Source organism: Protomyctophum parallelum, assembly GCF_964188405.1.
Source record: "Protomyctophum parallelum genome assembly, chromosome: 1".
Lineage (NCBI taxonomy): Eukaryota > Metazoa > Chordata > Actinopteri > Myctophiformes > Myctophidae > Protomyctophum > Protomyctophum parallelum.
The window spans coordinates 63,640,065-63,652,459 of NC_139697.1; the positions used below are offsets into that span (position 1 = coordinate 63,640,065).

At 40.8% G+C, this 12,395-nt stretch overlaps 1 protein-coding gene across 4 annotated transcripts in view; it reads right to left on the reverse strand.

Annotated features, from left to right (window-relative positions):
* The window catches only part of nrg2a (neuregulin 2a), a 139,803-nt gene that overhangs the window by 61,749 nt on the left and 65,659 nt on the right, over positions 1–12,395 (reverse strand). For all 4 annotated transcript variants that reach the window (XM_083787449.1, XM_083787450.1, XM_083787451.1 and 1 more), the window contains exons 2-3: positions 4,922–5,087; positions 2,828–2,946 (exon numbers count right to left, since the gene is read on the reverse strand). In XM_083787449.1, the coding sequence (XP_083643575.1) occupies positions 2,828–2,946; positions 4,922–5,087 (285 nt within the window). The remainder of the gene's footprint in view (positions 1–2,827; positions 2,947–4,921; positions 5,088–12,395) is intronic.

The window sequence follows — 12,395 nt, forward strand, 5'->3', positions numbered from 1 at the left end:
GTAGATACAAGCTCACAACATGTTGCATTGCAATGCATTGTGAGTTTGTAGAGCTGCTATTTTCACTCTTTTGTTTTAAATAGGGCTGAAGTGGACACTTTTCTCAGCATCATTTATAGTGTTCTCTGCTCCAGCATTCTAGAGTGTTATACTAATTCATTTTGCTGGGGATTCTCAAAAAGCCTGGCTTAAAGGACTCCACTCTAAAGAAGCACTGCCTGTGGTTTTCAAACCCACTCCACAGCAAAAGGGCAAGTCAAAACCTCAAGGCACACTTGTATTCATGTTCATGCAAAATATGTTATCATCATGCCAAATTAAATTGAACCACTTAAGCCCTATTTCATACTTCCGCACATCCTCAGAAGTAGCAAAAACAGCACATCTGCAAGGTCACACAACGCGTGGCGCTGTGAGCCTCAGCACACCCGTTTTGGAAACCTCCACTGCTGCAGTTCATGGCCTTCCATTGATGAGATTATCATACTCAAAGCAGGCCTTGATACTTAAATGTCAGTCAGTAAAATATTTTAATGGCAAGTAAGAGAAGGCATGAAGGAGTTTTTTTACTCTCATGGTTTGTAGACCCCAGGAGGCTACTGAGAGATTTTTCTTGTGAGACCAGGGCCCCCTTGTGCCGTGTCTTAAATCTCTCCTTTAAAGAGGTCTCAGTTTGTAGACAGTGGAAGGAGTCAGGGGTTATCCGTGTCACCAAGACCTGCCCTGTACGTCTAGACCAGTTTAACATCCATTTCCAAGACCTCCCAGTTTGCCAGGATTGTGGAAAACTTTGCCCTGGGTTTAATATGACCTACTGTATGTGGCATACTAAACAATTTCTTGGTTAATCAGAATAAGAATTTTCTAAAGCCTTTTACGTTTCATTTGATCTCGCACAGCCTGGAAGCGTGGAAGACAGACCTACTGTTCTTGGGCTTGTCAGCTGTCAGCTTAGTTGACCAGTTTCAAACACCGGAAAAACCTGGCTCAAAGTCAAGTCAAGTCACATTTATTTGTAGAGCCCTTAATCACTGTTACAGTCTCAAACGGCTTTATGGGCCTGCATTTGACAAAGGAATTTAATGGTCTAATTGTGGGTTTTGTACCCATTGATAGGTTAGTGGTTAGTTCACCCCCAAAAACATGTTTACGCCTGCTGGCCTATAGGATCGAATCTCGTCACATCTGCCGACCAACATTTCTGCGATTAAATTATAAGAGTATGCGCTTTCATCAACCACCTAGATTCACAAGTCAGTCCCTAAATGTTTACTCAACTAGAGACTGAGAATATTAACAGATTGTCGGGCATTGTGAGAATAATGTCTAATTTACTGTCATTGGACGGTCGTGGTGCGACACGTTGCACGAGTGTAGATCAACTATGTTTGCCACCGAACACAATCATATGGAAAAGTATATGAATCACGCTCAATCAACCACAAACAAATAAGCTACCATGGCGCCCTATGGTCTTGTGTGGTGTGCCACAAGCACCTGTCCTTGGCACCCACCAGTTCAGTGGGTTGCTGTACTTCATCAACTCTAAACCCTGCATTGATGTGTGTTGATAGTATAAATCTGCTGGACAAAGGATGGTGGTAACGGATGTCTTCACTGAAGGAGCAGCTCTAGAAGTTAAGCACACAGTGCACCCACTTTCCACAATAGTGTGCATCTCACTGAATAGAATAATGTCACCCTGCACTTAACTCTCAAGGATGCAATAACTGAACACCCATGTGGAATCATACATATGTATTTATTTATTTTCTTAATAGTTCTTAAAATGCTATATGAGCCTCCACAGTGTGTAGTGTAGAACTATAGTTGTAAATAACTGAAAAATGCTTCTATGCTGCTGCTTTTAGTGTAATGAAATGCATGTAACAAACCCGAGAATAAAAGTGATTCAGATTCTGCACCATCCACTCCCATCCCAAACAGCAACCCATCACTATTGCACATCATGTACTGTGCTGTGCAGTGTGCATGAGCTATACCGCCAAGCCTGTATAGCTTGCTATTGTGGTCGACCATGATCAAACTCCATTCCATTCCATGTAACTATCAACTCTAACATAAAAGCTAAACATCCGTTGATCAAATTCACACGTGTTCTTGAAATACAAAGATCCCCTAGTTCTCATGCAGAATGTGAATCCAGACAAAACACTATTCGAGACAGACACAAGCCAACCACCGGTACAAACTCCAGCATCTAACAAACTCCTATAAGGTGCACACTCTGTTAGTCCAGTGCAGGACCCAATGGATTATAAATAACACAATGATTCTCTATTAAAGTTGTTCTTTGTCCACAACTGATTGAGAAACACTGCATTTATTCACTACTCAACCCCCGGTAATTAGGTCTGTTCATTTCTATCGTCCAGATTTAGGGATTTCTGACCATTCTCTCATTCCTTTAGGCATGTGTATGTACTGTATAATCTATAATCGGTTGTTGTGTGTGAATGCAAATCAGAGAGATTTTGTGCGTCTGATTTTGTGTGAAGTCACTCTGCCAGCAAAGGAATTACTCTCTGGATTATAAACCAAATTCCATTCACCTCCAAATTCCTCATATTGTACCATTCCTCCAGTGAACCAGCAAATACCCGAATGTGCAGACTGCGGCTCATGCCCATTACTGCCACTGTTGAGCTTAATTTATACTTTGCTGTCACACGACCCAGCCATTTGACAAAAAACGCCAAAGTATAAATTAGGCTCCTTTTGAACCTCTTAATTGGCAAGAGGACAGTCAAAGACAATACTAATGCCAGCTCATCTGTAGTTCAAGGTGTTGCTTTGGAGTACTCACTGCTTTGGACATTAACTGTGCCAGTGGAGTTGTCTCTCCCCAGAGTATTTTCCACCACACATGTATAATTCCCAGAGTCCTCCAGTTTTGCTTTGTTGATTTTGATGCTGGAGAATTTCCTGTGGGAGAAACACACACACACACACACACACACACACACACACACACACACACACACACACACACACACACACACACACACACACACACACACACACAGCTGAGTCAGGGGAATCGGGGTGAGCAAGAAAGTCGCATAGTGGAAACAACAAGTGGAAACAGGGGACAGGGAAGTCAACAAGGCAGGTGACCCCAGCATGGCAACACTTACAGTATATCGTTGCAGAAACCTCTTATCTCCATATTCTAACTGTTTGTGTTTTTTTGTAAATGACCCTATACTTGATCACCCTGGGCAGGACCTACGCTGAAAAGACTATCATTTGTTTGGGCGGAAGTTGCGGGATTTTAGCAGAAGTATCGCCCAAGGAAATGACGTTGATGCTTTACAAATCAGTTTACATTCTCCGCGAATGAAAGTGAAAGTGTTGTGATTGGTCGGGAAAATATCGTATCCGGGGGAAATACATCTGACGGATGTTCCGGAGGATACATCCGCCGATAGCTTCTCTGCCTTATGTTGTGACCAGGCTTTTATTTTCGCAGATAAGTAAGCCTGGGACCGAGGCTAATACTTGATCATACTACAACTTCACTACAGTGTCACTGTTGTCACACCACAGTAACAAAGTAGCAGATCTGCAAGCTCAAAACGTGGCACAAAGAGACGAAAGTTAGCTTGATCTGCTACTTTTGCTATTTCTTTTCATTTGAATCTTGAAAAGAAACAGTTTTGGACATATGAGGTTTCCACCCGACAGAGACGATATGCCACTGGGTTCTATGCTAATGCAATGTCTGTGAAGCAGAGGAAAAAAATGTTTTTTTATTCTTTTGCCCCTCTATTCAAGACGTAACAATAAAGAGCCGTGAGCATTCAGGCCTGGGATAAAGTAACAACAACCTAACACTTACATAAAAACACAGCTAACATCTTATTACATTATGCACTCATTACATTATATGAGTTCCTATAATCTACTGTGTGGTATGTAGGGTGCGAAGGTGGTAAGTTATTTTAGATTCCATGGCTATATCACATGTGTTAGATTGGGGCATTTACAGTAGGTTGAATGGACAATTGTTTGATTACTAAAATGAGTAACATAGGACAAAATAGGTAGCGCTTGGGTGCCACGTGATGAGAAGCAAATGTAGTATGACGCACGTCTGGTTTGACGCCAACTTGGATGCAAAAACAGTAGCATTAGCGCCAATGCTAGCAAGCTAAGGCTCCAGAAAACGCCAATATTCCAATCGTGATCACCGGAAAATCAGAAATGACCTCCGAACATCGCCGATCTGATCAAAACCACGGACAGTGCCATAAGGTCTTGGCTACAGAAGCTAATGGAGTGGTTCGCACAGACACAGTGCAAGCGAGGCCCTAGAAACCGTGCCTATACTGCCTAGCAACCGGAGTGATTAAAAAAATGGAAAATAGTGATCGATATTAAATGCCTTAAGACAAGTATACTCGTCAAGTCTTCGCATATTTATTTAATTCATATGTGTTAAAGATAATGTACGTCTGAGTAATACCTGAGAGTTATCAATTATATATTTTTTAGGTTTACTGTCTCCAATTTAACTGTGAATTAAATGTAGTGGAAGTGATTTTTTGGGGGTTAAAACTAATCCCAATAGGGGTATTTCACAACCATTCTAACAAATACATTTATATTATTGTACCTTCAAGCAAGGACAAGTTGTATGTGGTTGCGTTGAATTTAATTGAAAAATTTAATCAAATTGACAGGTCAGGCCACGTCCCACATGAGAAACGAATTAGAGTTTCATCACTGCATTCACTAAACAAGCTTTCAAACAAGCACGTGACCCTGGTCACCTGGTAAAGTCATTAGCAGAGACTTCAGATATTTACAACCAAGCAGTGACTTGGGTGGCACGCGTCTGTTGTGCTCTCGCCACATGTTAAACGTGTCCAACTCTCGACGGGTGATTTGTACTCACTGGTTGCTCCTTATTTTGATCTCTTTGCTTTTCTTGAGCTCGTTGCCATCTTTGAACCATCTGTACGTGGGGACAGGATTCCCCGTGGCCTCACACTTTACTGTGAGCTTGGTTCCCTCATCTACCATCGATGGAACCTTCATCCTCCTCAACTTTGGAGCAGCAGCTAGAGAAGAAAAGAAAAAAAAGATGAGAGATCAAATTTACGATGTAATGACTTAAAACCCCATATACTTTGTTGTGCATCAAATAGTGAAAATAGCCGATGTGCTGTTTTCACAGAATGTTTGCCAAATTGTCACCTATTTTCACTGAAGTTCATCGATTTTGAACCAGATGTTCGCCTATTACGACATGCCCAGAATAGGGATGCTATTGTTTTTGTTATTGTTTTTGTGGGGAGACAATAAGAAAAAGAGAGGCACAGATGTAGAGGCAGAAAGAAAGGATTCAACAGAGCCAAGTCAAGCCTCTGTGGACTGACTGGGAAGCGTCTCATGTGACCAGATGTGGTCACCAGAGATGTTATCGACTCCTCCGCAGACTAATAAACAGCCTGAATTTCAACCCCTCTTTGACTTTGTCCACAAGCAAACAAGGAAAATGCACTGAAAGACAAACAGTATTATAATGTTTAAACACGTCACTAGCAAAACTAGCAATTAGAGATGTAATATTGACAATGGGCTAGTGGACAGGTGCAACAACTAAAGCAGCTCTTCTCTAAAATTTTCAGATGAGCTAAATCCACTGCTCCATTTCAATACATACTTCTGTTAGACAAATTAACCGTGGCATGTTTTTTCAACATATCATTATTATTACGCTACCCCCAAAAAGGCAGATCTCCAAGACAATCTCCTGACAACGCGTTGCGATGCAGTACATTGTCATACAACAAAGTATATACTGTACTTTGCAGGATATGTCTTAAGCAGGAAATGTACAGATAAGTAAGGAAATAGATACATCTGCTGTGCGGATGTTTCCTTGGACAAGGCACTGAAACCTCTGAATGCACTGAGCGAGCCCCGTGGCGTGCCATTCTGTGAATGACCTTGTGTTAACCTCTTAGGTCTAGGACTTCTTCAGAGTCTGGATGGTGGATAGAGTCAACAACACTGTACAATGCAGAATTAAAAAATGAACTAAGTAACTATTTTTGTCCTAGTCCTACAGTACCCTGTACCTTGAGGTGAGCTGAGGAGATTTGAACACAAACTAGCACTCAATAAAAAAGAATCACACACTAGATTTTATCCCCGGGGTGCTGGGAACAATAGAAGAGTTTTTCATGCAAGCTATGCAAAGAAGTATTAAGTCACATGTGTTTTCAATGGCAGCTAATAGTCGCCATTTAACTTTTTTTTTTTTACTTACAAAATTGCAAGGGTTCGCCATTTAACCTATTTATTCCAATAACACAGGGTAAGGCATTTTCATGTTTTTGAAAATACAAACAGATAGCTAAGAGAATCTACACAAGTCCAGAATGGACAAAACATACAAATATAGCTACTGTATCACCTGTCAAACGTAAAACTATAAATACACTGCATATTGGGTCTGTTATCAATTCACAGTGTGTGCTCTATGTTTAAACCAAACACTACAGTACATCAAAGTTATTGTGAGTTTACGTAACAAAGTAAGAACCCTGACTCATGGTTCCTAATAACCCTGACTCTTGTTCCTAATGACAGAGAAAGAGGATCCAAGGAGAAACCTGTAATGAGCTTATCTTACTGAAGCTGGGGGATTTCGTAAGTCAGAAAAAAAACAAAAGGAACAATTCTACGTAAACAGGTGATTAGATTCTCCATTCATCGCACTGGCAGATTTTTGTAGTTGTTCCAAGTGAAAAGTTTGACTTATTTAGAAGAAAGAAAAAACAAAACCCTCGCAACAATTGCAGTTTCCATGGGGGGACATTATCTTAAAATATTCCAGATTTCCTTCAGACTATAGGGGTGGTTTTGCTAGAAAGCGGTCAGATTCCATTAGAAATCACAGACATTATCAGGTTGTGTAACATGCTAGTGTAATGTTTCAACACGCGATAGGAAAACAAAAGAATAATGAAAGAAGCCATTTGGCCAGCTGACAGCCAGCCGCACGTTTGGATTAGTGTTGCATCGGTCATGAACGAACAAGTCAAATGAACCAGTTCTTTTTGGTGAACGAAATAAACTTGGTGAACTTCCGTTTAGAACAACAATTAAACAATAAGACGGCTATCTAATTAGGTCATATTTTGATTGAAAATTTATTTTATTTGTAAATCTGTGCATATAAAATATTCCCCTAAAATATCTTAGTTTTACCAACATTGTTCATGTGGAATAGTTTGTTTATGATTATTTATTTAAATTATGAGAATCGCTAGCTCATTTGGAGCCCCAGCTGGTGGTCTGTGGGACATACACCTGTAATTCTGCCCGGGGGAAGACACCATAGATGGGGACAAATGGGGCCGGGGGAGATTGGGGTCTGCCACAATACAACAGTTACCCTAAAAAGATTATAAAATAAACACGTCAACAAAGTTTCATTGTAACTAAGATATTCGTTAGAAAGTCATAATTTCAGCCATATTTAGCCATTACGAGCGGAAATATCTGATGCTAACTGCTAGCTTACTAAACCTAGTAGAGAGATTGACAATCCCGTCCCTGCCAGGGCCAGCAACAACAACAACAACCCCATAGCCCAGGGTTCCCCAATTAAGTTTCCTCAAGGGCCATATTATGACTAGCGTACCAGGCTGGGGGCCGAGTCTGCACGCGCGAGGTCGAGGTCTTGCCCTGAAAATGAATTTTCAGGGCAAGACCCCATTTGAAAAAGATGCCCAGTTTGACATGCATAGGCTACTGACCCCCATGTAATGCCATTTATATCTGGGACCCTTAAAAAATAAAAAATTAAAATAAAAAAAACATTTTTATTTTTTTTTTTTTTGGAAATTCTTTCATGGGCCACAAGGGGGCGCTCTGTGGGCCGCAAATGGCCCGCGGGCCGCCTATTGGGGAACCCTGCCATAGCCTGAAGTGACGGTCGGCCTGGCAGCCAATAGATTTCAAGGTACGGCACGTGGAGTTCCGCTGTATGGAATGTGAACGACTTGACTTGAGTCTGACTGGGTCTGTGCAGGGGGACTGGGGGAGATCCCTAGCCTCCGGGAGTACCGAACGACCAAAATGAACGAAATGAACAGATCTTTTTACTGAACGACCCCAGATGATCCAGTTCACTGAAATGAACAATAGTTCCCATCACTAGTTTAGATGGGGATGTTTTTAAGGGTTAAGCAATTACAGATAATCTCGGGGATGGCAAAGGTGTGCTCTCTGCCTAAACTCCCCTTTGCTGTCTCTCCCTGCCTCTTGTGCACCCGTACAGTACGTACTGTAGTACACACATTATCAAATTAAGCTGTAATAGTCTTAGTGACTTCCTCTCAGAACAGTCATCGCTCTGTCGCATCTGTGGAGCATTCACACGCATGAGGTAGTGAATGGCTCCTTGAAATCACCACTGTTTGCTCAGCTAAATGCTTTCTACAGTGTGCATTGGTATTATTATTATCACTCAGAATACCAAATAACGAAACAATGACAAGAAAAATGAAATATGTTATACATGCATAATGAGTTCAATTAAATGTTGAAATGGGGGTGCACCAAAATATCCCCGGTCGTCCTCGCTTGTGAGACATTGACCTACTTTGCAGACGTGGTAAAGGCAGCCCATCCGAGCACAATATAAATAAATAAAAACTGAGCGATGCTTGCTTTTGGAATACTGTCTAGTGGTGTTTTAATGAGTATGGCCACAGCTGAAAGGCTGACAGAAAGGCTGAACTCAGCTTCGAACCCAGAACCTTCTCACTGTGAAGTAGGAGGGCAACAACTGAGCCACAAAGTCAATTTACCTGATCCAAGTGAGACAAAATAGCTAATGTGTTTGATATGTCAATGGTATTTGCAACCAATTATGCATAAAGAACTTTTGATCCATTTAACTACTTTCCACTTGGCGTCCCTCCCTATTTTGGGCATGTACTTATAGGCAAATTTAATTGGCTATCGCTATTCGCCAGACCGTGAAGTAAGTAAAAAAAAACCTGATACACGTCTCCTGTGATATTTAGACCATGCTGAATACTGCACTGTATGATATTGTTTCGCTGAATGATACTGTTTCACTGTATACTGTCGCGGGACCCATTCCACGTCAACTCTGCTGAGATCTGCAGTGCTTATTAGTGATCCCGATTCAGCCCTCCGTCTTTGACAGAATTACTAAAATACAAACAGCAGATGCCTTTTTGAAGCCGTTAATGCCTGGTAGATATGGATACAAAGCAGATGGCCCTGTCTACTCCAGGCAAGCCCACAGTGCATGGGATTGCTCTGCACTGTGTCTGCGTCTGGGATGGTGTGTCATCTACACCTCGGCTCCAAAACTCAGCACTGACACCCTGCTACTTTAATAATAATAATACTGATGATTAGAACAAAAATATACCTATAGAGGGTATGCGCATGTATAAAGTGAGTGGCGAATCGAGTGGCAAAGTGAGTGACAAAGTGAGTTTAACGTCGTTTAATGCAATCAGTTAAGACTTTGGACTTTGAATGTATGGGCTGTCAAGGCCAGAAAGTAGTTTTTTGCCACTCAGTAGGCGTTTCCGAATAACTTCCGGGTATGATGATGATGTCACGCATACTCTCTATACGGCATACCTTAACCTTAGACCCAGTACACTTGACCTGAATTGGCACTCTGCTTGGTGAATTCAGATATGCATTTACAATACCGCAAAAATAACAATAATGGGCAACAACGAAAGATTGTTTTCATGACAAAACGGATCAAAGTGATCAAATAAGAAGGCTCATATCTGCTGTACAGATGCACAGCAACTTAGAAGCTCAAACCATATTTTCAATATCAGCAATATCGATAATAATTCCAACACTGCCTGTTACTAATATGCTATAGTAATAATATGCCTGAGAGAAATGAAGTGACCTGATAGCACAAGCAGTTTGTACACAAACCACACAGGAACAGCAGACCATGAGCTAAAGTGAAACTGTGGCCGGTGTCACATGCATGGCTACACTCTATAATATATAGCTCCATTCTTCCTATCATTAATCACTGTGCCGTTTAAAGCAGAAATGCCTGAAGATTATCTCAAAATACTATACTTCTATGAGGAAGAAGAGGGCAGTCTCACTGCCATTGATTTTATCTTCTCAGTTTGCAGATATTGCCTATTCAATTCCTTTTTAAATGTATTTCAACTGAAAGTAACTGACTGATCTCCATGACCTTAACAGACTAATGAAGAGAATAAAATGATAATTTGAATGTCAGCTTAATAAAACAATAAACCACGGAGCTTGAAGCTTTTGTTTTTTGTGTCATCTTATTTCTTGGCAGTGGTTCCCAACTCACCAACCTTTTCTGAATCAAGGCACACTTGAAAGTCTAGAAAGTGTACACGGTGCACCCATCTGATGTGTATATATATATTTTTTTAAGATTTTTTGCGGCTTACGCCTTTTTATTGGTTTTTTGAAGGGACAGACAGTAGGCTGACAGGGAACGGGAGAGAGATGGGGGAAGACATGCAGTAAAGGCCGTGTCGGGCTCGGGAGTCGAGACTCAGACGGTTACGCCACCGCCTGGGCCATCTGATGTGTATTAAATTGTCAGTAAAACCGTATGTTCAATATCTTGATGGCCCATCAGTGGGCCCCGACCAATAGGTTGGGAATTGCTGCCCTACTGTATATGGTTTCTACCCACTGAAGCACCTTGGCTCGCTCACATACAATAAGACCAAACATATAAATGTCTCTGCCTTCTCAGGTAGCAGGGGGAGTTTTCGACCGCTTTACTGCCTAGCTAAGTGTCACTTCTATAGTTTCAGTCTTTGACTACACATAGATTAGATTTTGCCCAGTTTTTCCAGTTGTGATGCAGTATCCCATTTTTTATATTAACAGTATAGTGTTTATGCCAAGATATATTTAGGTTTGCAGACAGTTTTAAGATGGTCCAGTGGATGCAGACATAAAGGAACTGTGTTTCCGACTCTTGTGCTCAGATAAATCTGACTTGATTCCAAGTGGAATCAAAGACAGTTAAATGTTAAACCAGAATAGCTCCCAAACAGCCAAGATTAATGCATTTTATTTTGTTTCTTAAGTTAAGTAGATATTGAACATAGTAGGAAACACGTAACCACATGAACCCTAGCTTCTCTATTCTGGTCGAAAAGTCTGTGCAGCGAAAAGCAGATCAGCTATTTTCGCCAAAGAGATTTGGAATAGAGGGGAAAGGGTACTGGACCTAGGATAGAGCTCTAGGGACTCCAGTCAACCAAGTAGGGTTAAAGTAAAGGGCTTGTTAATCACAAGGCTCACTGCCTTCTACAGCAGTGGTTCTCAACCAATGGTCACTGGTGGTCTGGGGACCACCAGTGGTCCCTGAGGGGGTTCCAGGTGGTCCGCAGCTAAATGGAGAATTGGTATGGACCCTTATAGATCTTTATCTCTTGAGAGTGTAAAAATAAACCAAATGGACCCTTATACAGTAGGTCCATTTGGTTTCATTTTATGCTCTCAAGAGTTCAATTATTGTCTCATTACGTCTGCATTAACACAATTAGAGAATGTAGATGATGATTTATTTTTGGTCAACGTTTGCCTGTTATCTCTCCTATGGTATAACACATCAATACAACATGGAATTGTTGACAAATTCTTATTCAGCGATAACAAAATATAGTTTTGGGAGGCTATAACTCATTATTTAATGATGGTCTGTGGTTCAAATGCTGAGCCTTTTTCGTACAGAAGTTGAAGTTCAACACCTTGTATTGCACCAATAAGGCATAAGATTTTATTGGGTAAATATAAACTATAAAGGAAGATCAAAGCCCTTCTTTGCTAATGTAGTTGTGTATCCTGCATCTTACTTGCATGAGCACTGGAGACAATTCTTTCTTTGAGTCTGCTTGAGCATTGGTATAACTTGTACCAAGGATGTGTTAGGCACTGTTTAGCTTTGCATCAACTGATATCCAATAACACACAAACTACAAGTCAAGACAAAGAGCATATTGAGTTAAAAAGGCCTTCGTAATTATAGACTAATGGCCAATCATCTTCTAATGGATGACATACACTACTAATAGACACATTGTATGTGGAGAAATGACCAAAGTCTACCTCATTTTCGAATATGTAAGTTTAACCTTGAACTTGTGAACAAAACAAGGTAACAATTTACCTTCACTACAGTTTAAAATGGAATTAAAGGTCATAAATGCTCTGCTCAGTTCTGCTGCTCTGCATGTAAGAAAATGAACTTGCTTTAATTATCCATTAAATTATACATTTACAATCCATTACACAGTAAACGCACAATTATTTAGTCTAATCCAAAATAGTCGCTG